This window comes from Cebidichthys violaceus, unplaced genomic scaffold (genome assembly GCF_023349555.1).
Source record: "Cebidichthys violaceus isolate CVI_PGR_0920_01 unplaced genomic scaffold, fCebVio1.0.p SCAF_1, whole genome shotgun sequence".
Taxonomy (NCBI): Eukaryota; Metazoa; Chordata; class Actinopteri; order Perciformes; family Stichaeidae; genus Cebidichthys; species Cebidichthys violaceus.
In genome coordinates this window covers 21127474-21154510 of record NW_027176262.1, presented here as the reverse complement: position 1 = coordinate 21154510, position 27037 = coordinate 21127474, and the positions used below count along the sequence as shown (strand labels likewise).

Sequence of the window (27037 nt, the reverse complement as noted above, 5' to 3'; positions counted from 1 at the left end):
CAAACTGACTGTCACCATGCCCCACATTGATGGTAAGAAAAGCAGATTGCATGTGAAAATATCAACCAGATGCAGGTTGTTTCAACCAGTCTTTAAATTACAGGCTACTTTAGTTAGTTTTCCCGACATTGTGAATCTAACATTGACATGCTTCCACTCTATGCTGTGTATCCTCTCTCAGGTATGTTACCTGTAGTGTCCACTCGAGCCCTGTCTAACTTTGAGCTCACGCTGAGCCCAGACGGTACTCGTGTTGGCAACCATCGCTGCTCCAATTTGTTGGACCACGCTGAGGTCAAGACTCGCTACGGCTTCATTACTGAAGCCACCAAAAATCCAGAAGTGATTGGCGAGACGTCGTCTTACCAATACAGCTCTTCCCTCAGGGGATCCAGCGCGCTACGATTCTACAGAAACCTCAACTTGGAAGCTTGTTTGTGGGAATTCACCAGCTACTATGACATGTCTGAGCTGCTCAGTGACTGTGGAGGCACCATTGGGACTGATGGACAGGTAAAGCAGCCCCACCTTTGAGCTTCAGCTCACCTTTGACCCTTTTTGTCATCCCTTGACATGAGGAGCAAGGAGTCGGTTCAATAAAGCAGCAGACCCCCTTGAGGATAGGAATGTGGACTGAACAATTACTGGTCTGTTCTGTCCATTTTTATTTTAAAATCCTCCTGGATTTTCAATCCTATGTAATCATTTCCAGGCATATTAAAACTCTGCTTGCCTGCTCCGTTTTCCCTTAAAGATCCTAAAGTAAATACTAGCCAGTAGAAGTCATCCATTATTGTCTAGAGACCCGCGTTAACCTTTATCGTAATGACTAACCCGACAGTCTGCTCCCTTCAACTCCTGGTAAGACTGGTTATTTGTCTTCTTAAAGTGGCAAGTCAATAGCCAGCAGCCTCATAAAAATCTGTGTTCATCTGTAATGCTATGTGTGCAATGTGCTCTTTGTAGCAGCAGCTGTTGTGGAGCTGGAAGGAGGAAATATTAAACCCCTCTGTGGTCTCCTGGCATACATGCCTCGCAGCCCTCAACATTTGCATTCACCTTGGAAACATACAGTTAGTTGACTTGCAGTTAATTAAGGTAGAGTGTTGATAAAGAAAGGCTGTAACAGTGCATGAGGCACATCATGGTTGAAACCTTCTCCACACTCCCTGCTGAGGATTATTAATTAAATCCCCACAGCACTCGCAAATACATTTAGGTATCTTGGTTGGTTTTTTTAATGGGAGTTTCTCATTTTACATTGCTTCAGGTTTATTTAGTAACAAAAGGCATCGCCCAGGTGATAACAGCCAAAGTGGAACTTTGTTGCATGCAGCCACATGATGTAAAGGAGAACGTGGCAGTAATAAACATGTTTTGACAAGCAAGAAGACTGCCGTCAGTAATACAAACTTTACCTTAAGGTTAAATCCATAATGCACAAATTTTGCATTAAATGGTGAGAACTAAATAAATGGATTTTTTTATTAGTGACCACACTTATCAGAGAAAATCCAATATTTTAAAGAATGAAAAAAAAAGCAAGTTATGTAAGAGATGAATGGTTTTGACTCAAAATCCTGAAGAAAACACGTAAAGCAAAACAACCTCTGTTCTCGTCCCTGTTGTCTTTCCATCAAGTGGCAGAATGGTATACATTCAGGTCTTGTACGGCACTGTATGTAGATGTTGTTGCTATGGTTACAACTGAACAGAGCAAACGACGGTATGTAGATGCATAAACTGAGGCGTCGCCAGTTCTGTTTGGAGATATGCAAGGCAGGATCAATGGAAAAATAAACTGCCTTTTGTTTGTGGGTGCCCTGTGACCCGATTGCTCCTCTAAGTGGGTAGGCAGTCTGAGCGCAGGCGGTGCCGGCCGGGGGCAGTGTCATGTCACAGTGTAGGGCTTAGTGCCCAGCTTAACAAGACCATAGGAATCTATTAGGGCCCAGCAGGATGTGTCACACGGCCGTTCTGCAAATCATGGGCGTGAGCTTTCAGCGCCCAGAGGCGTAGGCACGTTTCCACATGAACACAGAGCCAGTGCAGGCAGGTACCTCTCACAGGTCAGAGGAAAGTGCAGATACCAGAGAGCGCTCGCTCTGAGGACTTTCACCACTTACTTGGAATCTTTTGACCATTTTAGGACAGCTCTTTTAGAGGGGGGGGGGGGGGGTTTGGAGTAATCCAATATCCCCAACCATTGTAAATGCAGTGCATTCAGTTTTTTATGTTAACCAATAACAGCAATACATAGTTTTAAAAGCAATTGAAATGTTTTGAATTGATTTAGTTGAAAAGATACAAATTGCAGTATTTCATCTGTAATGGTTAAGAGTCCATGAGCACTTAGAGAATACATTGAATTACAGCTATAAAACATCAAGTGAATTTACTGATGCCTACTTGAAGTTAATATTACAGCCATGATTTCTCAGAAGAGTATGCTTTGAGTTCCTTAATACATGCATTGCCATGTCTGATCAATCTGTGGACTGTCTGAAGCACTATTCAGAGCAGAACTTGTATAAATCAGCCATATTGGTCAAATATTGTTCATCATCTCCAGAGGTATTGCACATGCACTTTATTCGGGGCGTTTTGATGTTTTCCTCCCAATACCTCTAAAACAGGAATATATTAATCTTTGAAGTATGATTTAAATGATTTGCTCTTACACAACATGTTGGTTTTCACTGCAGGTGTTGAATCTGGTCCAGTCCTATGTGACCCTACGAGTACCGCTCCATGTGTCCTATGTCTTCCATTCCCCTGTGGGAGCAGGAGGATGGCAGCACTTTGATTTACAGTCAGAGCTGAGGCTCACTTTTGTTTACGACACTGCCATCTTATGGAGGGATGGTATAGGTAGCCCACCGGAGGCTGAACTACAAGGTAAGACTTGATCAGCAGTATGCGATAGAAACATTGAGGACTACTTAAAATGTGTCATAAGATGAGATTGCAAATAAGTGGCCAAATTACAGTTGAGGTCTGTGATTGTCCTCGTAGGTGCCCTGTACCCAACCAGCATGCGTATAAATGGCCAGGGACGACTAGTAGTCAACTTCCGCACTGAAGCTCGATTCAGAGGCTTGTTTGTGTTTGCACATCCAGGTACAGTATGTCATATAGAGGAGTACAGTAGTTCTTAACAGTATACATTGGATGTGATGTATGATGCTGCTTTATAGTTTAAATTAAACTTCATGGCTTTTACCTGTGACAATGCATTTCAAGCCAAACTACCATCTCTTTTTATATCATTCATAATTAGTTACAATTGATATTACAGTATTTGTCTCAGTTTTTTTTAAAGTATTTTAATTGTCGCCTGAGCATGCTGCAAATACTTTAATTGATGTATTTTTCCATCAGCTTCACCACTGACCTCCATGGTCATGTGTCCGGACCACCCTGGTTTGACCTTTAACCTCAGTCTTGTGAGGAATGAGCCAACCTACAACCAGCCCATCCAGCAGTGGACATATGTGTCTGATTTTGCTGTGAGTAAACATTTTGTTCTCCAGTTTATTTGCTTTCACACCTCATTCTTGCTGTAAACCTATTTTCCCTTCTCAGGTGCGTGACTATTCCGGCACGTACACAGTGAAGCTGGTCCCCTGCACATCCCCTCCCAGCCTGGAGTACACCATCCCCCCTGTCTGCAATCCCAGAGAGCCGCTTACCTTCGACATGGACATCCGCTTTCAGCAGGTGACCTCACCTCGTCTAAAATCAAAATGAGGAAAAAAAGGAAAGGTTTATAGAGTGACAAAGATTTGTCAGCAAAAAACATGACTTGCATTTAAATAGCACCTTCCTAGTCTTCAGCTTAATCAATTCTAGGCAAGGCAAGTTTATTTGCATAGCACATTTCAACAACAAGGCAATTCAAAGTGCTTCACATAAAACCATTAAAAGCATCAAAACATAATGCAAAAGAAAAGGAGATTTAAAAAAAGTTTCTAGTTTAAAGCCTAGTCACAAATGCATTTAGAGAGCCACTGTGAGAGCAGAAGACCTGGTTAAAAGAGGAAATTGTAACAAAAGAATGCACTAAAAGGACACTGGAATGTATGCTTCACGAGAGAATAACCACGTCCACAATGTTTGCCCTACTCAAAAGTCCCCGTTAACAAGACCACACAATCCAACCAAAATGTAAGAGGAACAAAATGTCCTCCCTTCTAGATGCCAATATATAAATCAGGAAAAGAAACTCATTTAAAAAACAAACAAGCAAACGAAGTGAACCTACGGGATGTTGCTGGCTGCTCTGGCCTTGACTCTGCTCAATAGTTATGGTCCTGGAATCACACTGATTTCCTTGTTTACTTCAGATCGATGAGAAACAGCCATAAAAAGGGACTAAATGTCCCCCTCTAGGCTGAAGGCTGCCTGGCTCCTACATTACTCCTCCACCTACCACAAAAAAAAAACCATTTCCTGTCTCGCCACCCCCAAACAATTCTCTTCCCTTTGTTCCCCAGGCCACGCCCCCTTAAACCTGTGATTCTGGGGAAATTGATCACATGACCGGTGTGATCTACATGCATGGAAAACCAGATAAAACATGTTAACAGTTAAATCAAGATTCTTAAGCCAAACATCTTGGCTCCTTTTCATTCATTTATTTCCTTGCCTCTCTTTGTTATCCCATCTCTTGAGAACTCTAGGAGAAAACTACCTCCAGGTTCACGCCATCTAATCAAGCGCTCATAAAAACTCTAATCACTTATACTGACAGGAACAAATCTCTAATCAACATCTCCCTTTTAATCCATTTAGCTGCACCTGCAGTGCTGAGTCCAGCTCCTGATGCTGATGCCGACGTGTAACCACCCACAGCATCAACACACCACCTCCAGTGATAGTAGCAAAGCTGGCCAAATTCATTTATCGCCTTTTCCATGAAATGCTAGAAATAAGGATAAAACCCCATCAAAATTAAAATTAGATAAACAAATAACATATGTACTGTACAGTAATGGTGTGATTACTAGGGTAAACATTTTTTGAAATCTTGTGTCTATATTGTTAACTTTGCTTTGCTTCGGTTTGTGCGTGTTTGTCTATCTTCTCTGTGTTTGTAGGTTAGCGACCCTGTGGCTGCTGAGTTCAGTCTGAACACGCAGATGATCTTACTTTCTAAGCGGACGCTCTGGCTCTCAGACGGCTCCATGGGTTTCGGACAGGAGACCGACACTGCCTTCTCACAAGGTAAGGCAATAACGTGCAGTCATAAAATACATACTGTTCATCAAAGTTTGTGGATTAAAAAAAGCCATAAACAAACAGGGCTTCATAGTTAATGAAGTCGTACAGATGGCTGTAAATGTATTTCATTACCTTGCTCCTTGGACTTCTACAGATCATTCTACAGATCAAAAGTAAAGCCCTGTGTGATGAGTATTTCTGTTGATTTAGCAGAAATGTTCCCCATTATTCCCTGCTCCAACAGCATACAATTTAAATGGAAATGAGGCCTCGATTTAGTATAATTTTGACCACTTTCATGCCTTCTCCCAAAATGCCTGGGTTTGATTTTTCTAAACAACATCTTGAAAGTTTTTGAAACGTCCTTGAAGCTGCTGTCCAAGTGAGCGTGGGAAGCTCGTGTTGCCAAGAATGATTTGCTGGTGGTTTAATGTTGTTCTCACTATTGTTGTCTGAGCAAAATAAAATCATTTGAGGAATCTTCATCAGTGTACAAACTTTCAATTAAACCGTCACGGTTATGTGTTTTGCAGCGATTAAAACTGTCTTTCTCTTCCCTCAGGGGATACGATCTACGGAAGAGTGATGGTGGATCCAGTGCAGAACTTGGGCGACTCCTTTTTTTGTAGCATAGAGAAAGTGTTCCTGTGTACTGGTGCTGATGGGTATGTCCCTAAATACAACCCCACCAACTTTGAGTTTGGCTGCCTGGCTGATGCGCCATCACTACTCTACAGATTCAAGATAATTGTAAGTAACAAAAGTACATCCCGTCATGTGCTTTGTGTCCATTCAAACCTAAATATTCCTCCCTGTGTCATCCTCTCGCTCCAGGACAAGGCCCAGCCGGAGACCCAGGCCCGGTCATTTGGCAATGTAGCTTTTGATGCCTTCCTGGCAGTGGATGACCCCGGGGCTTTAGCTCTAGTGAGACAACCTGCGTCAGATGGTTTCAGAATTGATTCCTCAGCTCTCTTCCAGGTCAGTATAATTGTCAAGTAAAGAAACACATTCAGCACACACCCTCGAATAGTCCACATTCTCATATTTAACCAATCAGTTATCCATGCTAGAGGTTATTTTGCGCTGGAATTTACACTTTTGTGTGGCCACTTATTTCAGCCTGGAATGTAACTCTCAGAGAACTGGTGTGAACCTGTGGCACCCTGCTGAGTGCGAGTGCAAAGAGCAGATGGAAATAATGTGCACTGTATAAGAATCACAGAAAGTGACCTTAAAAGATGATCTTTTTCTTCTTAACAAGACGAGAGAAAAGAGACTCACTGACGTGGAAACATTATTGCGAGTGAGCGGTCCCGTCACCGTGTGGGCTGGCCTTTATATAGCCTCTGATCACAGGATCATATGTGACTCAGAGCCTCTTTCATCAAGAGTCCAGATTGCTTCGTCTGGTTGGCGAGTCTGTATTTATTGGCTCGTTATAGAGAAAAAGTCAGTATCAGTATGTCTGCAGTCAATGGCTGAAAACTTTTCTGTTTTTCAACTCTATGGTACAGTAGCTGCAATGGCCCCACGGTATGTTGGCGGTGGCATCATGTTTGGCCAGATATACACTAATATACAACAAACATGCGCCCATGAAGGGAAGCAACATCTACAGGTATATATATATTTTTTTTTTAATAAGTACTGTTGCTTTCTCCAGGTATCTGCAGGGAGAGAGTGGTTCATTCACACCATCTACACTGTTCGTTCTCGGGACAACGCTAACCGTGGCATAGGGAAGAGAAGCCTGGAGTACCACGTGATGAGCCGGCACGCAAATCCGCTTCCAAAGGTTCAGCATCGCACCAGAAGATCGGCCAACGGAGTGCCGGACGTAATAGAGGAGATCGGTCACAGCAACAATCGCGGCACCAACATCCTCCACATCGCACTGGACCGCAGCAGCCAGCAGAGGACGAGCCCAGAGAGGGAGATCTTCACCAAAGGGATCGTCCCTCGTGAGCTCAACAAGAGAGACAACAGTGACGACAGACTAGTGTTGATCATCGGTATCTTTGTCGGGCTGCTCCTCACGGTGCTCATCATCATCGTGGTGGTGCTACTGGTCCGATCCAAGCGAGAGAAGAAAGACGTACCCAGGAGCTCCAGCAGCGCAGAACCCATGATGACACAAGCCCTCAGTGACAGCTCAGAGGTCTAACAGACAGACCGACGATTGAGAGTTTTAGTTGATATTTTTTTTGTTTTGCAAGTGCCTCACATTTAGATAAAAATTGAAGGTTGTGTGTGAAGCAGCACAAACTACAAGAGCTTTGATTCTTTTCAGAAATCTACTTGAAATACTGCATCACTTCCCACGGCCGGAGAGTGATCCGGACACTAACTTGGCAACGGACTTTGTAAGCAGCTGTTTCAAGGCATTAGTCAAGTCGTCAGCACTCACTTCATGATTTCTTTTTGATGCCATTTGATCCAAAAAAAAAAAGGTATTATTACGTTTCCAAAGGTGCTACAGAAGATGCCTCTTACCTTGAATGGTATCTGGTGTTTGACTGAGTAGGTCAAGAGAAGGTAGCTATTTCTCATACTGTAGTAGTCGTTACCAACAGGCTTTGTTTCTTTGATTTGCTGCATCAAGACACTGCCCATGGTTTGCTCCCTCTGGGGAAACCCGTCCGTTCTTATAGAGAATGGTTTGTCCTTAGATTCAGTGCGTGCCTAAGAAACCACAGAATTCTGAGGTGTTATGATGTATGTTACAGTATCTTTTGTCCTGTGTGATCAGTAAGACATCCACTGTTTTATTGTGCTCATGTTTTTGCATGCGTTTATTTTTGTATTTTAAGACTGAAAAAAAACTAAAAAAGTCGAAATGCTGATTTGAATGGAATTGTGACAAATGCGTCAGATCTACTGTATTTCCATTAGTTTGTGTTTTACGGTGAGTGTATCCCATGAAAAACAGTATTTATCAATGGCCAATTGTTATTGTTGAATTCCCTCTAATATTTAGTTGCTGAAACACTGTATGATTTTAAGATTATGATTATTGACATGGCACTAGCGATAGGTGAAACTGTTGGAGTCTGTAGTATTGAATTGACTTTCGAGACAGCTGGTCTGCAATGTTCAGTGTACTATAGCTGAGGTTCCACAGCCACTATTTCAGTAACTCTCTTCCCTCTTGGCACATTAGGAATGCTACATGTTTAAGTGTTAACAACAGTAGCTAAGTAGAGCTGGGACTCCACGGTCCTCTCACAGCAGGACGAGGTGTTCTGTGCTTTTTTGTTTGTTGAGTTTTTTTTTATACCTTGAAATATTGTCCAATAAGTTTAGCAGATTTCACTTAAAGGGAATGAAATGTTTTAGCCTCAATCAACATAATTATTGTCCAAACTGCTGTCTTCTCCCTGACTCACTAGTTTTAAATGTATTTATTTATTTTGCAATTCTTGACATTTTGTGCCGACACAAATCATATACCATTTCAACTCCCTTTTTATTTTTTTGCGTTGAAACTATCTTTTTCAAACTATATAACTGCTTGTTATTGGGATTTCAATATACAGTACATTGTGCACATAAGGTAAACATTTTTTGACATTTGTTTGTTTGTTTTTTTCCAGATCCATGCACAGATTGCCATAAAATCTGATTACCTCATGAATCATGTAACTTCAAAGTCATTGCTTTATAAATGCCAGGTTCATTTGCAATTTTATTTTTGAAATTGAAAACAATTCTATGCAACCTGTGATATCATACCTTCATGAAATGTTTACCCCGAGTATGATTTTAATTTTTTTTGATCTGCTTGCTTATCTAGGTTTGACACTGTATCAATAATGTGGTTCTTTTATTCCACTCTAATACATTGGGTGCATTTTGAGCTTTTTTTAATGCACATGTATGTATATACATATGTATTACCTATAAATACACCATTTGGATGTTTTGGGAATGGTTATTGTTAAAAAAAATGCATACTGTATGTGCTGTAAGTATTTGTAACATAGACCAGAAGCACAGCGTGGTCTGCAAATAAATAATTTTTCAAGATATTGTATGTTTTTGTTGAAACATATTTTTTAGCTTGAAGCCGTTATTGGACAGTGTCGCAGAGAATGCCTTTGAACAAATATATTAGTTCTTTACTGGACACCAACCGGTACTTAAATAAGTCTGACTAAAAATGCTCAAAATGCAACCATTGCCATACCTGTATATAAATCTATAAATATACCTATTGATCCAATTGAGCATCAGTCCCTTTTCTGTCAAGATGCAATTCATAAGGACTACTGAGGAGAGATGGTCATACTTTTACACTCAGCTACTACAAACTATTCAGAGGTTGCTCTCATTAGTAATTGAAGTTTATGAAATCTAAATTTGTGCTCACTGTAAACCAACAAGTGGAGCGACTGTGATATCATTCCTTATTACCACCACTCAGTGCAAGTCAAGCACAATGATTAGTAGGTAAACAACAACTCAGTAAACCATGTGCTTTTATTACCAGTGCATATTCATAGAGAAATCAAAATGTGTATTGGTGTGACACAGCGTAGTGTAAAATGCTTCAGACACATCTGAACAAGGTGAACCGTTACTCTTTAGAGATGTCTGGGCTCCTGTTTGGCAACAAGTCAAACAACAGATCAAGTGCATGAAAAACAGAAGCTTCCTGGTTGACTTAACTGGTGAAATCAGGTCATATCCTGTAGCTCGGGAAATCCCTACGCCTGGGAGGGTGAATGTTGGTGTTTGGGTGTTTAGCACAGTGCTGTGGGTTATTGTGTTCAACCAGGAAGTTGCCTTTTTCCTGCTCCTGGTCTCGCGCTTCTGCTGTGGCACTAGGTCTTCTAATGACATTACACAGAATGAACACTAGGGGGAGCAAGAACAGCTCTACTGGTACATGTTTTTCACTTGGGCTTGGTCATGGCTTGATGTCGTGCAGGCAGAAAGTCAGATCTAACAGGGATTTGTCAGATAGCTTACAACAGTACATTTGTTGAGTGGATTCCAAAGCAATGATGAGTTTGCTGTCAAATGTCATCTAGTAAACTATCGTTTAAATATTTTGTAACTGTTTCCTAAAGCCAAAAGGGAAAAAAAACAACACTGTAAAACAGAATTCATATTCCATCCCGGCCATTTTAGTGATCTTGGACCTAGACTTAATTTGCACAAATTTACAGTTTTCTCACAAAGTCTCCATTAAAAGCTACTACTATAAAAAAAGCAACAACAACAATGTACTGAGTTGTTCCATTGACATGCTGATCTAATTTGGATGGATTTCCTGAGATATGTAGTCTTTCTGGTTTGTAACTGTTGAATAAAGCTCTTTAATTGTTAAAGGCAAAACAATCACTCTATGAGCCCATATCTATAGCCATGCATGTTGAACAGAAAAAGTTCTTTGAAGACATCCCAAACAAAGATGGGTTTATGGCTTTGAAAAAGAGCTGCTCATGTGCACAAACACTGATCAAAATCTTCCTGATGTGTGTGTGTGTGTGTGTGTGGGGGGGGGGGGGGGGGGGGGGGCACTGAATTCTGTTTTAAGGTGAAATTTCTTTTAAAGTGAAAGTAATAGTGTGAACCTCTAAAGAACAAAAAGCACATCAATTTAGAAAAATAATTTGTAAATGCTGTGCTAGTGTATAAAATAAAATAAATTAGCTTTTTTTAATTTATTTTTTTCCTTTTAAAACAACAGATATATTAACAAAAATGATTATTGTGCTGCTTACATTAGCAATAAATAGGACACTCTTCTATTAAGCATGTGTCTGGTATGTTCAAAAAGCACACTTCTTAACAGCTGCCATACACACATGGTTAAAATCCTGGAATCCTTAACTGCTGCTCTCTGAATAGCCAAAAGGCTGTGTGTTTCAAAACCATAGCACATACATACGGAGTGATCTAATATACACAATATACATTTATGTATATACAGTACATACAGCAAATCAATGCACAGATGGTGATGACATGTTTTTATGCAAGATGTCAATAAATGAGAAATTTTACATTTCATTGCTGGAGAAGCGTAGCGTTGTTCATTTCACTGTAAGCATTAACTAGTTCATGAGAAAAGCAACCGATGGGTACACTGTGTTGTTGCCTAGGCATTAAGATAAAATAAAACGTCATGCATTTGGACAGGTTATGGCTCATTAAATACTTCAATCTATATCCTACCCTGTCCGGTCTCACAAAAAAAGTGTGGTTGAATAATACCATGAACAGCGTACAACACACAAAAATGTATTCTGGACATTCTCTAAAACCAGTCCATAGCTTTAAGTCCATTACTTGTCCCAAGGATGCTACATTATCCAACATTACAAACAACCTTTAATACACATCATAGGGAGGGCAAACTCAGGATCAGACACCTAATTATATCCGGGAGATCGTCTGATGTGCACATCAAAAGGCTGTGTTGGATCGCACCCTGTGGAAAACATCGGTTGTGTCGTTGTCAGTGCTTGCGGTGGCGAAGATGGCTGTGTCTCAGGCATCATCTACTGCAGGTAGCGGTAGACCTTGAAGCAGTGGTTCCCAGAGTCCGCCACCGCCACATGACCATCAGATGTGAGGGCCAGACCCTGAGGGCCGTAAAGGGGGTCCGCTGATGTGTTGATGTAGGACAGGAAGGACCCTGAGCTGTCGAACACCTGGTTTGTCACACAGCACAGACGAAAGGTTAAGTGATATACTTACAAGTTTGCTCCCTGCATTCAACGTGATGTGGTTCTCTCAAGCTAACCTGGATCCGACTGTTGCCCCAATCAGCGACAATGATATTTCCGTTGGCATCCACAGCGACGCCTGTTGGAGCGTTGAACTGGCCGTTGCCCTCTCCATGGGAGCCGAATTTAAACAGGAACTCCCCATCTGCATTGTACACCTGCAGGAGGGATTAAACAGGGAGGAGAATGGAAAAATGACATTCTGATGTCACACCAAAATGCAAATATGTTAAACAGGACAAAGGGCATATTGCAGCTGTTAGCCTTTTAACTTTAAACAAATATGTTCTAATGTTTGTTTGATTGAAACAGAGTGATTATATATTCCATGCTTGTGTATTTCAATTGTTTTATATGCATCCCGCTAGCAAAGTTATTGTGGAGGACAAAAAATTTATGACTATTTACAAGTAACCCAGCACTTCATTTAGGTTATGGAACTTGTTAAGTTAAGTTAATTCAAATACAATCATTTTCTCCAGCAAACCGTTTATCCACAATACTTTAAAATGCAGGTTAACTACAATAAAGAATGTACACTCATACTTGCAACACGCCATACCTTGACTGAATGGTTATGAAAGTCTGTTACCACAATTTCATTTTTGTTATTTACGGCCACAAAGTGAGGACCTGGAAGCAGCAGAGGAGACAGAGAGAGAAAGAGAGGAAAGATGAATCATCCCGTTTTACGACATACGAGGGGAAGTTCCACACTATTTATGGACGACAGGACACACAGGACACAAAAGGCACGCTGAGAGCTGACGTGGGACAATACGTGAGACTTGACAAGAGCTGATGCATCAACATATAAAAAGAACATAGATGTATTTTCGTAGTTCACATTCACAGGGAGTTAATTACTTACTGAAAACAGGGCCAGATTTACTAAGCTTTTGTTCCAGTGCAATGTTTGCACCACTTTTTTCTAAAAGAAAAGAAAAGGTCCATGTGAGATATTAAATTGAAAACGGGTGAGTATCAACTGAAATACTGCTCTGCGTGCAACAACTGACGCTAAATGAATGAGGGATTCCAGTAACGCAAGCAAATCCCATGAACAGACCTTTTGTTTGGACAGGCAAAGACAGGAAGACAACCGTAACATCGATTTTATGCATTAGGGTGCAAAAATGAACTTTTGCCTCTTTCCAGCTGTGTCTTGTACTATGATGATCAGCTGCATGTTTACAGTACAAGATCAATGCAATAATGAAAGAATCATTACCTCTGGGTAGAGGTCTCTAATTAAACAAGCAGCCATACATGCTTACATTAGATAGACTCTAAATAAAGGGTGCATAGAAACATGCTGATCACTTAATAAATCAGATTTGTACAAATCAACATTCCTGTAAAGCGCGAAACATAAATGAAATCCGTAAATCTGGCCCGACCTCATGCCCTGAGACATAGAGCATCACTCACTGTGTATCCAGTCTTCCTGTGAGAGACATTAGTAATGAGATGATCATAGGCAGCTGTACGAAGTACTCCACAGTACCTGCAAAGTGTCTGTCTGATGTTCCTCTGGCTCCGAACTTTGTCACCAGCTTCCCGTTTGATTGGAAGATGAAGACACAGCAGGCCTTATTATCGACCGTGATGATATGCCCGTTCTTATCCACAGCCACACCTTTGGGTCCCATCAACCTCCCTGCTCCGATTTTGCTCTGTGACAACCAGAGGGACCCTTTAGTCATTCAAAGAAACATTTTGAAAGCGGAGAAAACCGCTTTTCTCGGCTGCGATCACTCACCTTGAACTTGCCATCGGAGGAGAAGATGCTGATCCATCTGTTGTCGTAATCGGCGACAATTATGTCACCGTTCACGTCCACTGTGACCCCCGTGGGCCTCTGCAGCTGCCCTGGTGAACGACCTCTGACCCCAAACCGCATCTTAAACTGGCCATCATTTGAGAACACCTAGAAGAAAAGAAAATGTATTCGTACCTAAACAACCAAATAATTCATTAGATTTGGATTTCAGCTCAAGAGAATGACACTAACCTGGATACACTGGTTGTTGCTGTCTGCCACCACAATCCGTCCATTACTGGAGGTGGAGATGCCTTGCAGGTTAGTGAATTCTCCTTTATCTCGCCCTCTTGTTCCTATCACATCAACAAGAGCTGCTTCAGCACTATGCATGTGTAAAAATAATGCACACGTCCGTTCTGCTGCACTTTCTCTTGGATGATCTCTTAAAAATTGTTTCGCGTCTAGTGGCCATTTTAACAGTTTGAACAGACAGAGGAAACAATGGTGCGCCACATAAAGAGGTCTAACGCCGCATACTCAGCATCATCAGGTACTCAAGTTATCTAGCGATATGACTCAGTGTGCGCTCGAGCAAAAAACATCATACAGACAGCAGTTACCGGAATTAACAGTGGCTCGAGCCGGTTATTCACCCACCCACTCGGTAGATCAGCTCATCCTCTATTGGGTTTTCCTTTTTCTTGGTGGTGCTGTACATGCTGGAGGGTCTGCGCACAGCCTTCTGTCTAACATGGCCTCCTCCTCCACTCGGAGACTTCACTCTTCTCTTCACGTCGTCTGGCGACTGCAGGACGTCGGAGGGCTTGACGGCGCGCAAGCGGAACGGACTCCCCCTCACGGGTTGCTCATACAGCAGCAAAGAGAAGGCGAATTCTCCCTCCGAGCGGATGGTGTATCCGACCTCATAGGTGCCGTTCTTGTTGTCCGCCACCTCAGCTTCAGTGCACACTCCATCTGCAGAGATAATCTCTGCCCTCAGAGCAGCATTGCCCGTCTTCACTAGTTCCCCATCCTTGTCTTTCGTAGTGACTGTGACAGTGGTGTGCTGGCCGACCAGTGCATGGCGCAGACCTTCGCCGGTGGCAACGCTAGTATGGCCTACAGTCCCCGTTGTGATCAGGACTCCCAGGTTCTGAATGGACCGCCTCAGTCCATCCGTCTCTACCTGGCATTCCAGATGTCCGTTTTCATGGGGGTGCTCGGGAAAGGTGTGTCGCGCCAGGGCACTGACCCGCTCACCCATCTGCTTCTGGACCAACAGGACCTCAGTGGCGCTGCCATGGCTCAGGGCCTGCTCTGTGAAGTTACAGCTGCTTTGAATGTTCTCTTTGCCCTGAAGCAAAGAGGTCAGCTGGGCTTGAAGCACCTAAGAATGTCCAAAGAGACAGAGGCAGACGGTCAGTGTACTAAAACGTGCAGCATTACTTAAAAAAAATGAATCAGAAAGACCTCGGACCTTCTGCTTGGTGCTGCAGATGTTTTCCACCTCAGTGATAAGAGCGGTCTTGCGTTGGTGTAAGGCCTTCTCCAGCTCGTCAAAAGTGTTACTGATTTCAGTCACTGCCTCATTTTTCCGCTCCGTAAGCTGCTTGGAGATCTCGTTCACAAGCTCAATGGCAGCCGTCAGCTGAGGTAGTCTGCCAGACGAAAGCAAAGACGGTGAACACAACGTCAACATTTTAAATTAGCATTCTTTATACTTCACATAGTTCATTGTGGATTGAAGCACTGAAAATCCAACCTGTTGCGCACAGCATCCAGCTGATTCTTTAGCGCTGACTTGTGCTGTTCCAGCACATCCCTCAGAGGAACAGTCACATGTTCCCTGTGTTCTCCTTCTGTACACTCCAGACACATGGCGGTTTCACATGACTCGCAGTAAAACTCCATCACCTGCAGGTGGTGCAGTGGAGCACAAGACAACTGAGCATCCTATATTTCTATGGGCAAAAATGCTTAAGAATTCAAACACTTATAAAAAAGAAAATCATATACAGATCATGTAACAGTCCACAGTGTTGTCATGAACTGGTGGTAGATTTCTGACATACCTGACCTACTATATAACACCCTTGGCCCATCCGTTTGCTTACCTTGCCCTCATGGTTGGGGCATGAGAGGGGCTGACAGGCTGAAGCTGCACTGGCGGACTCCAGAACATTACAGGCCTCAGGTCGGCTGCACTCTGGGTCTCGCTGTAACACCTCCATTAGGTTTGTGATGAAGAAATTGTTCTGCAGGGCTGCCACACCCTTCTCTGGCAAGATGGAGGTCTGTCTGCACACTGGACAGGACAGCGTCAAAGACTGGGGAGGGATGTAGTTCTGTAGGCATCTACAGAGAGACAATTAAAGATCTTAATTAGAGGCCTGAAGCGGAAATTCAGCACCTGTTCTGGGATCAACGTGGTGTAAAAAAGCAAAAAGGTTTTTTTTTAGACTTGGGTCAGGAGACAATAAGATTCTCGTCCCAACAGTTTTAGCTGGGCACAACAGAGAGCACCAAATTATTGAAATAACTGTAATCTGTCCCATGTGGGAGCAACAAAGCTGTGGAAATCAGGGCTTGCTGCCAGCAAAGCTGTTCTTCAAAGACTGCTGTCTTGTTTTATTGTGGCCAAGCTGTGAAGCAAGCGATTGGCGCCTCACATCATGCAGAAGCCATAAAAATGAGAAAATATTTGGTATAAGTGGTGTGATTTTGGGTCATTACACATTACACAGCATCCCACTTAAAGAACTTACTGCAGGCAGAGGGAATATGACAAAAAAAACAAACATAATGCACTTAACTATAGTATTTATATACAGGATGTCTTTTCTTATGTTCTCTTATTCTGGATTATGAATAATATCTAAAGAATAAATGATTGTGCATCTCGTGCTAAAATCTCATCTTTGAATTTTTCTTTAAAATGTTTTTTACGGCTCTTGTTAGATTTTCATTATGTACTGCGTTTCTCTCTATCTCCCATTGTTTTACCGTTTATTTTTCTACTGCCATATTCATCTTACAGCACTATTCCACTTTGAACTGCATTGAATGAAAGGAGCTGCACAAAGTTGGATTGATCGGATCAGAGCTTACTTCTCACAGAAGGTGTGCAGGCAGGGCAGGACCTTGGGGTTGTGATAATGGTCCAAACAAATGCTGCAGACCAGGAACTGCTTGTCTATCTGCCTGACCACAGGGCTGGTGCTGCCGGTCTCACGCTTGGCCATAGTGACGGACATTCAAAGGGGGCACAGCGACCGCTTGACCTGCACACACAAGGACGGGGAGGAACGGGAGAAAGGTCACGAAAAGCCTTGAGGAAACATGTTCGCTTACCCTCAGCGTGAGCGAAGGAAGAAATGAGTCACAACGCTGCTAAGAGAACAAAACGTCATCCGAAGCCTGTATCTGCTGACGTTCTATGCACTCCCTCCTCCTTTAAATGAACAGTGGCAGTAAGGATGAGAGTCCTTTTCCACAAAACAACCGCGCAGCCAGAGGTTGTTTGACTTTACAAATGAAAACCCTAATAAGTTTAATGCAGCGGAGGAAAAATGAACACATGATGATTAACACCGCGGGGCAGAACTCTCAGACGGGACAACTATGCAGTCCAGGATCCAACATGTCTGCGTTTACACCGATGTTAGAGAATGAATTCACACGTAAAAATATAAATGTATATAAAAGCTCCTCTGTTTTATTGTTCAACATTTGTTGAATTCCAGAGGATCAGTGGATGCCTGCAGGCTCTCTGTTCAGATGGTAGTTGCTGTTACATGAAATTGTATCACTGGGTCAAACACAGATTATCTGAGTGTGCCAATGACATGCTGTACATCTGTCATATTGCACATAAGCACACGGAGGATTACACGAACATCCAAAAATACAGGCACGCCGCTTCAATGCGGTCAATGAACGCTGCTCATGAAACAGCATCGATCTGTATTTCAGGTAACGTTGAGCTGTACACAATCAGAAACTGTCCAGCCCTCTCCATGTCCCCCAGAGATCATCCGTCCTCTACGACCCCTTCTATCAGAGAACTGAGACACAACCTTGTAGAGCGCACGTCATTAGCCACTGGCTCGTTGCAGTTTTCACTTCGCTTCTGCTACTGTTGTCACTAAACAATGTCTGTCATGCATCATCCTCTAGTAACATTGAGACTGCATTGTGCCTCTTTAACGACAGCTCTCCACTTCCGCTCCATCTAGATTTCATTACAGATGGATGGAATTTAAATGCAGAGTACTTATATAAAAATTCAGAGGAATGGTGTCAGACTAAGTGTGTGTGTGTGTGTGTGTGTGTGTGTGTCATCGTTGGCATGAAGAGCTCTGACATGTTGAATTACAGTCAAATTGGAATGTATTGCTGTGTTACGTAGGCTGTCTTGAGAAACTACTAGGCCTACGCACAGGTGTTTTCTCTTCTGTTTTGTTTTTCTGCTTATTTTCTTTGCAAGATCATGAAGCGACATCCTCGCCGATTATGTTCTTATGATGTGGGCAAGGCTCATTTAGTGCCAGAAATGCTCATTTACTTCATAAACACCCCCCCCCCCCCCAAAAAATAAGAGAACTTCCAGTTGGCTGATTTAACGCCGAGCACAAATGCTGCTGGAAGCTAGCCTCTCCTGCACACTGTGCCAATCACATTTACATACATGGAAAAGAATATGTGAGAAACACTGAAAACCACTTCACAAACAAAACACAAACAAACTAGGTGACCTTTATATGCAAAGGGAAACTCTGACCAGTTTACATTCAGATAAATAGCATACGATAGATGTGCAACAATATGCTAATATAATCATTGTGAGCTGGAGAGTGCATTTTACAACCACCCTGTTTGACTTGATTTAACTGCAAATAAACAAACATAAGAACATAAGACAAAAACCATATTCATTGCAATTCAACACACCACAAGAACAGAAGAACTCTAAAAGACCACTTCATACAGCAACGGATCCACTCCATGTTCATCCCCGTTAAGAGCCATGATCTAGATCTAATTCATGCTGAGAAGATACACACAAACCTTTCCTTAGAAGGTAATGTCAACTCACCCATCACCTCTTCATGCGTCACAGTCCTGTGACTGTACAATCCTTCAGCCTCGCCTCATCTTTCATCCACTGTTCCAACAGCGGGGGCTTGTAACTTCTCCTTTGAGGTAGCATCTACACAACTGCTCTCTCCGTCTGACTTGGGATAAGGCTAATCAGGCCTGCACATCACCCAGCACCAAGAGGTAAAGCTCCCCACTGGCAATCACAGCTATAGGCCCCTTTTCTTTGAGAGCAAGGAGAGGGAAGGGGAAGCTTTACAAAGCCACTCCCCAAATTCCTCCTACTTCCTTTCCTTGAATCCCGGTTGGCTGAGTTCAGGCACCACCTGTCTGTCTGTCTGTCTGTCTGTCTATATGGAGATGGGGCGGGGGGGATTCACGGTGATCTGGGTTGTCTGTCCCACATGAGCAAGTAGGCCTCAGAGGCAGCTGTCCTTCTCTGCAACACAGGGCAGCTCTAACAACGGCATTCCAGATCTGCTCACAGCTCACCACCCCACATCTCTTCCCCTCCCTTCATGTCTTTTCCTTCTTTCTATTGTCCTCCTATTTTATCTTCTCTCTCTCTCTCTCTCTCTCTCTCAAAACCACATCAATGCGCTCATAGCATCAGCAGGCCTGATCTCAGCCACAGAGGTCTTGCAGATGGGGATTTTCTCAGGCAGGCGGGTCCCATTGTCGCTCCTTCCTACGTGACTACTGACTAAGGAGCTCCGCGAGCCCTTTCTCCGTCCACACAGCCCGCCCTTCCCCGACCCGCTCTGCCTCCCCCTCCTCTTGTCTCTCCTCAAAAGCCCTCCCCTCCCTGGTCTGTCCTCCCTTCACACGGACTCTGAATTGCAGCAGCTGAACGGTGACATCAGGAGGAAGCTTGAGAAGCCAAAGCCCTCAGGCTCCTCCCCTTTCGGCTGGGTAGCCGCTGCCTTTAGGGTTGCAACCGCCCCCCCCCCCCCCCCCCCCCCCCCCCCCCTCCTTCCCTTCCCTTCCTCCCTTCCTCCCTGCCTGCCTGTCCGTTCTCTCAGCAGCCCTTCTCTGCTCACTTCCTCCCACTGGCCTCACCACAGAAAGACGATCTTCCATTAAAAACAGTCGCTCCCTGACAGCAGCTCTGTGTAGCTGTGCATGTGCTTGGAGAAAAGCTGAATGATATCAATACAATGCATTGAATTATAAACAGAAAAGTCTAACATAACACCAATGGTATTATTGCGGATTGCAGATTTAAATACAGAATTCATCACAGCCTAAATATATGTATCAACACATTCTTACACCGGAGTGAGCGTGGATTGGTCATATATAAACATTCTATAAAATAGTATAGTATAATATAGTGTAGTAAAGTCAAATGTTCCTGTCAATAAATCTAAAAGTAAACATAACTAATCCATCCGTTGAGAGATTAAAATAGCTGTGATAGAACTATGAGACGTACAGTAATAGTGACAGTAGAGTACGGACTACAGACCTACATCTGCAGTACTCTGCATGTTTGAAGCAGCGTGTGACTCCTCTTCAAGGCTCTGTCACAGGAACTGCATGATCAGCACTTCATATAGATGAGGTCCGTTTTTTGAGTCCGTATACTGGGACTGTGTTCCTCTGTCACACCGGCTCACACAACTCCTGCAGAAAAGCCACCGAATGTGAACGTTGTTTGTAAATTAAGCTGTTTGAGCGCAAAGCATCTCTGGCCACTCTCACCCTGCATTACAGTTAAGTGGCTTAATGTCGTCAGGCAGGGTCAAACCCTGTCTGCCATCTGGATTAGTGTCTCACAGACACCCTCACGTCCAGTCAACTCAAATCCTAATCCGAAAAAGCAAACACCTCATGTATATTCACATAAACCTGGCCCGATGCTATTAGCATCAGTAAAGCACTGACAGTCATTGCTTGTCCATAGACCAGACTATAAGGAGGTCTTTTTTTTTTTTTTACTTGAGGTGAGTTTGTTTGTGTGCTAAACATCTTTTTCTCTTGAAGACAGAGACTTCCAATATGAATGGTTTGATTAGATTCCAGCAACATGAGCTCACATTCAGAGAAAACACATTGCTCTCAGCTTAAGCAGCTCAGATTTCGGGGCCTGACATGAGGGCGGATTTCTGGTATCTCTACGTATCACGATACAGCAGCAAAACACATGCAACATCACATATAAAATAATCAAAGCGATGTTCAAAGAAATGAACTGTGTTCTGTGCACACGTGTTACCCGCCTGCTACAATCACATCATTGTGGCATGATTCCCCTGAAGGTTAATAAACGAAACTGGGACTACTCAGGATTCCAGGATGTTTGCACTTCAAGGGCCATAAAAAGTATTTCCCCTGTGCTTCCTCTTCCCCTGTTTTTGTACAAGGCGGCTACCTTTTCCTCAAACTGCATCCAGTATTTTTTACGTCCGTGTTACTAACTAACCGTGTTAGATTATATGCACCGTTGTCGTTTGTTATCATTTCTCTGTAATTCTGCGATATCTGCTGTATGCGTCGCGGCAGAGAGGACTTTAGAATAACAGACTTCAGACCACAGAGTTTTCCAGCCGTTTGGTTTAGCAGCCAGCTGTCTGCTGGACCGGGTAAACATGGGCGAAAGTCTCAGTGACCTGAAATAGGAAGTGTTGGCCCTCGATGATGCGCTGTCCAGATTGTGATTAAATATAGACTGTAGTTTATGTTTCCATCCACATCTGTTGTGTCCCTGTGCACGTGTCATCATGCAGCGATTGTTCCTGCCTGCACTCGGCCCGAGCAGAACCGCAGAACTACAGATCTAATGATTTTGATTTGATTTAGTTGCAAGGACGCATGTAGATTGTAATAAAGAAGTACCTGTGTTTGACTGAGAGAGAGAAAGAAGAAGGCAGAGTAAACATGATTAAGCTAAAGAGATTTTAAATGAGCAACAGGGATGCATTATTATCCATGAATTACATTTCCCATAGGTAGTACATTTTAAAAAAAAAGGGAAATGTGTGATCATTATGCCAATTTGCAGCAATATCTGATGGAATCAAATTGAGACGCAGGTGAAGCATGAGTGATTTCACCGGCCCGTTTGTACTGGCAGTAACAATCCAAAGTACCTTCGTACTGTTTAGAACCCTAAGCCTGAGAACGAGAAATCCAGAGAATCAAATTTCCGAAAGTACATTTCTGTGTTTTGGAGAGCGTTGAGGGGCTGCTGTGGGGCCAGTGAGGGTGCCGCCTGGCTCTATGATGACTCATCATTATTCACACAACACAGAAAACACCCTGCTCCTCAAACTAACAAGCTCCTCGTACACTTCACTGCATCAGATGAAGGCATCCGTCCCATGGCATCAGTCTCTGTCAGACCAGTCATAGCAGTGGACGTTGGGTTTCACATAATCAAAGAAAAACTATGTCTGCGCACATAATGCATAACAGACTCCACATGAGACACAGCTATTAGAACCACTGCTGTTTGTTTATTATTTATATTATGTGTGTGTGAAGCTCATCATATCCTCAGCCGGGCTCAGTGTTTGTAGTGTTGAATATATAAAAAATACAAAGCTAAAAGTTGCTGACTAAATATGCACATAATAATATTAATGATTAGCCTTTCTTAGCCAAGTGTGTATGCACATACAATTTCTCTCTCTCAATGTACTTCCACAAAAATAGAAATAAAAGCCGGAGAAAAGGACAAAAACAGGTAAAGAATAGACAGGACTGGTATTGTAAGTGACAAAATAGGTGTAAATATAAATATTGTATTGACATATATAAAAAGCACCAATGACAAACAGTAAAATAAGAAATAAAACTGTACTTCATTAGACTAACATCGTAGCTGTTGTCTTTCATAAGCTTTTGATTGCAGACATTAGATCGATAACTACTGAGAGGAGACGACAGAAGGTGACCACATCATGTCATGTACCGTAGTCAGCAGAGCTTTTAATCAACACTGACACAAAAAGGGAGTCAGGAGATGCTCCGGTCTCTCCCAGTGAGCCTTCTATCACACAGGCCGGCAGAAGACGATGCAGCATGCAGGCAGCGTGTCTGCAGGCACAACATGCACTGCAGATTTTTATAAAAAAAAAAAGGGCGATCGGTGCTCGAGCCCGGGCGCCTGCCTGAGACCCTCATCCACCTGCAGTAAGAGCTACAGAGGGACTGTGGCGTCTCATTCGGTGACTCACGTCACATGACGTCTTGTACGTGTTGTCCAACACACTGCCCGTGTTTTCGTTTGATGATTTGACGATACCAACGGTCAGTGTGGACTGTCAGTCGTGTCGCTAACGCCTTAAGGAAATGTCATTTTAAACACGACAAGTGAATGTTCAGAACGAAAGATGAACTGGATGGGATTTTGGCGCGACAGTTTGTTGAGCAACACAGTGGGAACATTTGAATAACAGATTTGTGTCATTATGCACATTATATAATCTTGGCTGTGACTACATGCTTCTTCATAAGCGTATGTTGTTGTGTACTTGTGATGCATCACGTACAGAATCTGGGAGAAATGCTCTGAACCAGTGAAAGTGCTGAATTTCATGAAAATGGCCAAACCTAAACAAGCGGTTCAGCAAAATCCATCTTAAAAGAAGTCACATTGCATAGTCTAACGATTGGCTCTCATCGATCTTAAGCGTGGACCTACCATGCATACAGTATGACCAACATGCATATGCAGCTCCAAGTCTGAAAATGAGCCATGAATATTTATTGGGGCAAGTGATTTAAAATCGAAGTAGCAATTCAGCAAATTTACCATAGGATGCTTTTATGGTGTGCATACAAAATATTTAAAAAACAATTCTATACTTTCTCATACTCTCATAGGCCAATGTTATTAAGTTATTGCACTGCAATACTGTTAATACCTCCACTTCAGGTCAGTCTTCATTGTACTGCAAGAAAAAAAAATGGTTTTCTACAGATCTTATGATGACAAGTAATAAAGGTTAAGAGGGCAGCACAAATATCCAAACATGTGGACCATATTACATCAGTTTAATGAGACAGCAAATTGGAAATTCAATGGACAAGACAAATAACTTATTCCAACTGATGCTGAATTCAATCATTTTTGTTTTGCATCATTTGATTTCAGTGCGTTAAGAAAATAAACCCTTTAAAAAGGTACTGCCACAGGCCTCATTTACATGAGCATAATGTAACCTGGAGATCAAGTTATTAAACTAATGACTGTGAATGATCAGCGCAAATGAATCAATTTGTTTATATTCAAGTTTGCCTGGGTGCACAGACACGTGATTTCATTTTGACAACAATAGAGCTACATCTTCATTACTGCAACACGCATTCAGAGGTTGTATCTTGTCAATTCAAAGCTACAATTTGAACTCTGTTCCTGGCAGCCTACACTTGGTCAATATTTAAAGACTTACAAAGACGTATTGAAACAACTCAGGGCACCCTTGTTTGTAACACAGTTGTACAAACGCTGTCAGCCCTGTCTACCTAAAAAAAACAACAACACACACACACACACACACACACACACACTGGACTTAATCTGAGACTCCAAAGCCCATTTATACAAACTGAAGGAAACCCTGAAGTCCCCAGACAGACATGTAACTCCTGCTAAGCATCTGCCCTCAGGCGCAGCATCCAGGGCCGTCTGCAACCTCCCTGTGACCCAGAGCAGACAGCCAAACATTGTCTTCAGCTGCACTCAACAAGCATGTGACATTTGAGATAGTTTCACACAAAACAAACGAGCCATATTCCAGAACAAAAGACCAACTACAGAAAAAAAGGAACCACTGAACCCTATGCCCACTGTCAGAGGTTTTGAAAAAAAAAAAAAATGATGCATTGGCTGATGCTGTTGCTGTTGCTGCAGCACAATGCAACACAAGGACTCACAGAATGACAGCAGCAAACAATAAGGCTGATTCACATGTGGCTCACATAGCTTTGCCAGCAACGCACCCCCATACATATTCAGATGAGAAAAGCAACGACCGCTCGCTAATCCTCTACACAAAAGAGCGCGTATGCGTGATTACAGAGCCCGGCCCTCAGACTGCAGCAAGAGATGCCCACCTGCTACGGAGCCCGGCAGCACACAGGGAGGGCTGCCTGCGAGCTAAAATGGAGAAGCGTGTGGGCTGCTTGAGGACGCAATGAAGAATCGGAGCAGCAGAGGGTTTTAGTGCAACAGTTGCTCTTAAACGAGGCTGGAATGCAATGCGTCTACTTCATGTTTTTAAATGCCAGATGAATACAAACAACGAGTATCCTAACAGCAACGACTGGGCCTGTTACTTACCACAGATGCTGGATGTCATCAATTATTAATCTGCACTGAGTCCAGTCATTGTGCTGTATTATTTAGGACTCCACGTGATGCCACAAACAAGAGTAGAAATACGACATCATAAAAATAAGAAGAAGAAGAAGAAGAAGTGAATCGCCAGATTGTACTCACGTGAATACTCAGCAGGAGGGAGTGGAGTGTCAGCATTGCAGGCCGCTGAGAAGGCTTCCCATTGTCAGAGTCCCAGTCCTCTACAACAAAATCCACAGACCGGGGCGACAGAAAGGAAAGGGCAGGGTCTGTCTGGGAGAAGAAGGGGACAGTAAGGAAGAGGAGAAGGGAAAGGAGGAGATTAGGGGAGCGGCTTACACGCAGCATTGGTCAGAGGGCTCGATGGGAGGAGTTGCGGAACCCAATGGCGCGTGGAGGGGGTAGGGAATATGCAAAGGAGTTGAAATCTCAGGAACTGACTGAGGGATGGAGTCTTTCTGGTGCAAAGGGGTTTGGCTTCCTCAGATGCCGCCCAGTTCCCATAAAAGGACAAAGGATGCAGTTTATTACCTCTCAGCTTCAAATCGATAGGAAGCACGGACTGTATGGAGGATAAAGACACACAACAAATACACTGCTACACAAAATAATCAGGCAGTTATCATGGAAGCGACTGTAGTCCAGTGATCAGTTTCTCAGCACGTTTCATGTTATATTCTCTTGCCTCGTGAGACCCAAATTCCCAGCAAATCAACATTCAAAACGGAAATTGTGAAGTTCTATTATGACAGCAGGGGAATGAAAGGGTGGGGGGGGGAGTCCTGTGTGTTCTGATATGGATGATAGTTATTTGGGTGGAGTCAGTCAGTTGGGATCAAGGCACTTGATGAGTCTAATGGAATATATAGACTGTGTGTAGACAGGAGGAAATTACATTTTCACCTGTAAGTACAAGAAAGGGGTATTTGAAGAACAAAGCAATTAGCTCAAGTCTATGCTCAATGGGTCTTTCACTCTGAAGGTGTATTAGTAGGGCAGTGGGGGATGGGTCAATGCTCTAGGTAAAGCCTAACAAGGAGGAGGATGACAGAGAAAGAGATAAATGAAAGAAAAAAAAGGTGGCAGTGTATTGTAACAAGGATGCGCTGTGTGAGGCTGCTGAGGTGGTGCAGGCAGTGGGGAGTTTGTTGGGGGTGGGGCTTGGGGTGAGAGGCAAACACAGTCATCTCTGGGTTTTATTCTGGAAGGTGGAGTTGCCATGGAGACTGCTTCCATCATGGTTTAGTCAAGATGGCTGTTGCAGCCTGGCAGCAGCAGTGAGCAGATCACACAATACAGCGCACTGCCAAGAGTGACGAGGCAGTCAAAATAGCTGATAACATGGTCTGTACCATGTTGACGATTCCAAACTTCAAAGTATTTCATAAACATTTGTACATTGAAAACATGTCCAATTTGCTAAAGCTAAATTATTTTTGTATTCATTTAATAGGCTAACCCTTATTAGGAAGGTTCACCGTAGCAACTCAAAAACTGTCTGGTCCTGCAATTACCTAATAAATACCTAAATAACAATACAATTAAATCATAGACAGCATGTGGTGCACATTTCTAACAAATGATGTAACGATACAAACAATCCAATAATAAAAGCCCGAGATCTTTTCATTTTCAGCATCAAACATTAGATTACAAACTTTGTAGAGCTGTATAAATATATTGTTGATTTTCTATTTGTGAATATAAATGTGTAATATAAAGATGTTAATAATCTTAGTTGGAGAGCAGAGTTACTCTGACCTTTGACCTTAATGTGATTCTCTTATTTAAAAAATGGGTATTCATACATATTTATTTACCACTCTCACTGATTAGAGATACAAAGAACAATTTGACAACTCATGATTTAGTGACAATGCTTTTTGTTTCTCTGTAATTGTGATG

General features: G+C 42.8%; 2 protein-coding genes across 4 annotated transcripts in view; one reads left to right on the top strand and one right to left on the bottom strand.

The window, feature by feature from the left end:
- The window catches only part of frem2b (FRAS1 related extracellular matrix 2b), a 41474-nt gene extending 32222 nt beyond the window's left edge, over positions 1-9252 (top strand). The window contains exons 7-16 of the mRNA XM_068708588.1: positions 3-32; positions 182-513; positions 2706-2898; positions 3016-3120; positions 3382-3509; positions 3586-3720; positions 5100-5226; positions 5786-5973; positions 6058-6204; positions 6890-9252. Coding sequence (XP_068564689.1) covers positions 3-32; positions 182-513; positions 2706-2898; positions 3016-3120; positions 3382-3509; positions 3586-3720; positions 5100-5226; positions 5786-5973; positions 6058-6204; positions 6890-7390 — 1886 coding nt within the window. The 3' untranslated portion in view covers positions 7391-9252. The remainder of the gene's footprint in view (positions 1-2; positions 33-181; positions 514-2705; positions 2899-3015; positions 3121-3381; positions 3510-3585; positions 3721-5099; positions 5227-5785; positions 5974-6057; positions 6205-6889) is intronic.
- Positions 9253-9687: 435 nt separating this feature from the next.
- On the bottom strand, positions 9688-25442 carry LOC137875458 (tripartite motif-containing protein 3-like). 3 transcript variants are annotated; one of them, XM_068714685.1, is made up of 13 exons: positions 25274-25436; positions 16837-17009; positions 15843-16083; positions 15491-15642; positions 15206-15386; positions 14386-15115; positions 13978-14081; positions 13726-13893; positions 13471-13639; positions 12835-12894; positions 12526-12596; positions 11981-12121; positions 9688-11888 (listed from the first exon to the last, which is right to left on the bottom strand). In XM_068714685.1, the coding sequence occupies exons 2-13, from the start codon at positions 16980-16982 to the stop codon at positions 11736-11738; spliced, it is 2316 nt and encodes a 771-aa protein (XP_068570786.1). In that variant the 5' UTR covers positions 16983-17009; positions 25274-25436; the 3' UTR covers positions 9688-11735. The 3 variants fall into 3 exon arrangements, with proteins under 3 accessions (XP_068570786.1, XP_068570795.1, XP_068570803.1); XM_068714694.1 differs by lacking the exon at positions 25274-25436 and adding an exon at positions 18824-19583; XM_068714702.1 differs by lacking the exon at positions 12835-12894 and having other exon boundaries at positions 25274-25442.
- Between the last annotated feature and the right edge of the window lie 1595 nt (positions 25443-27037).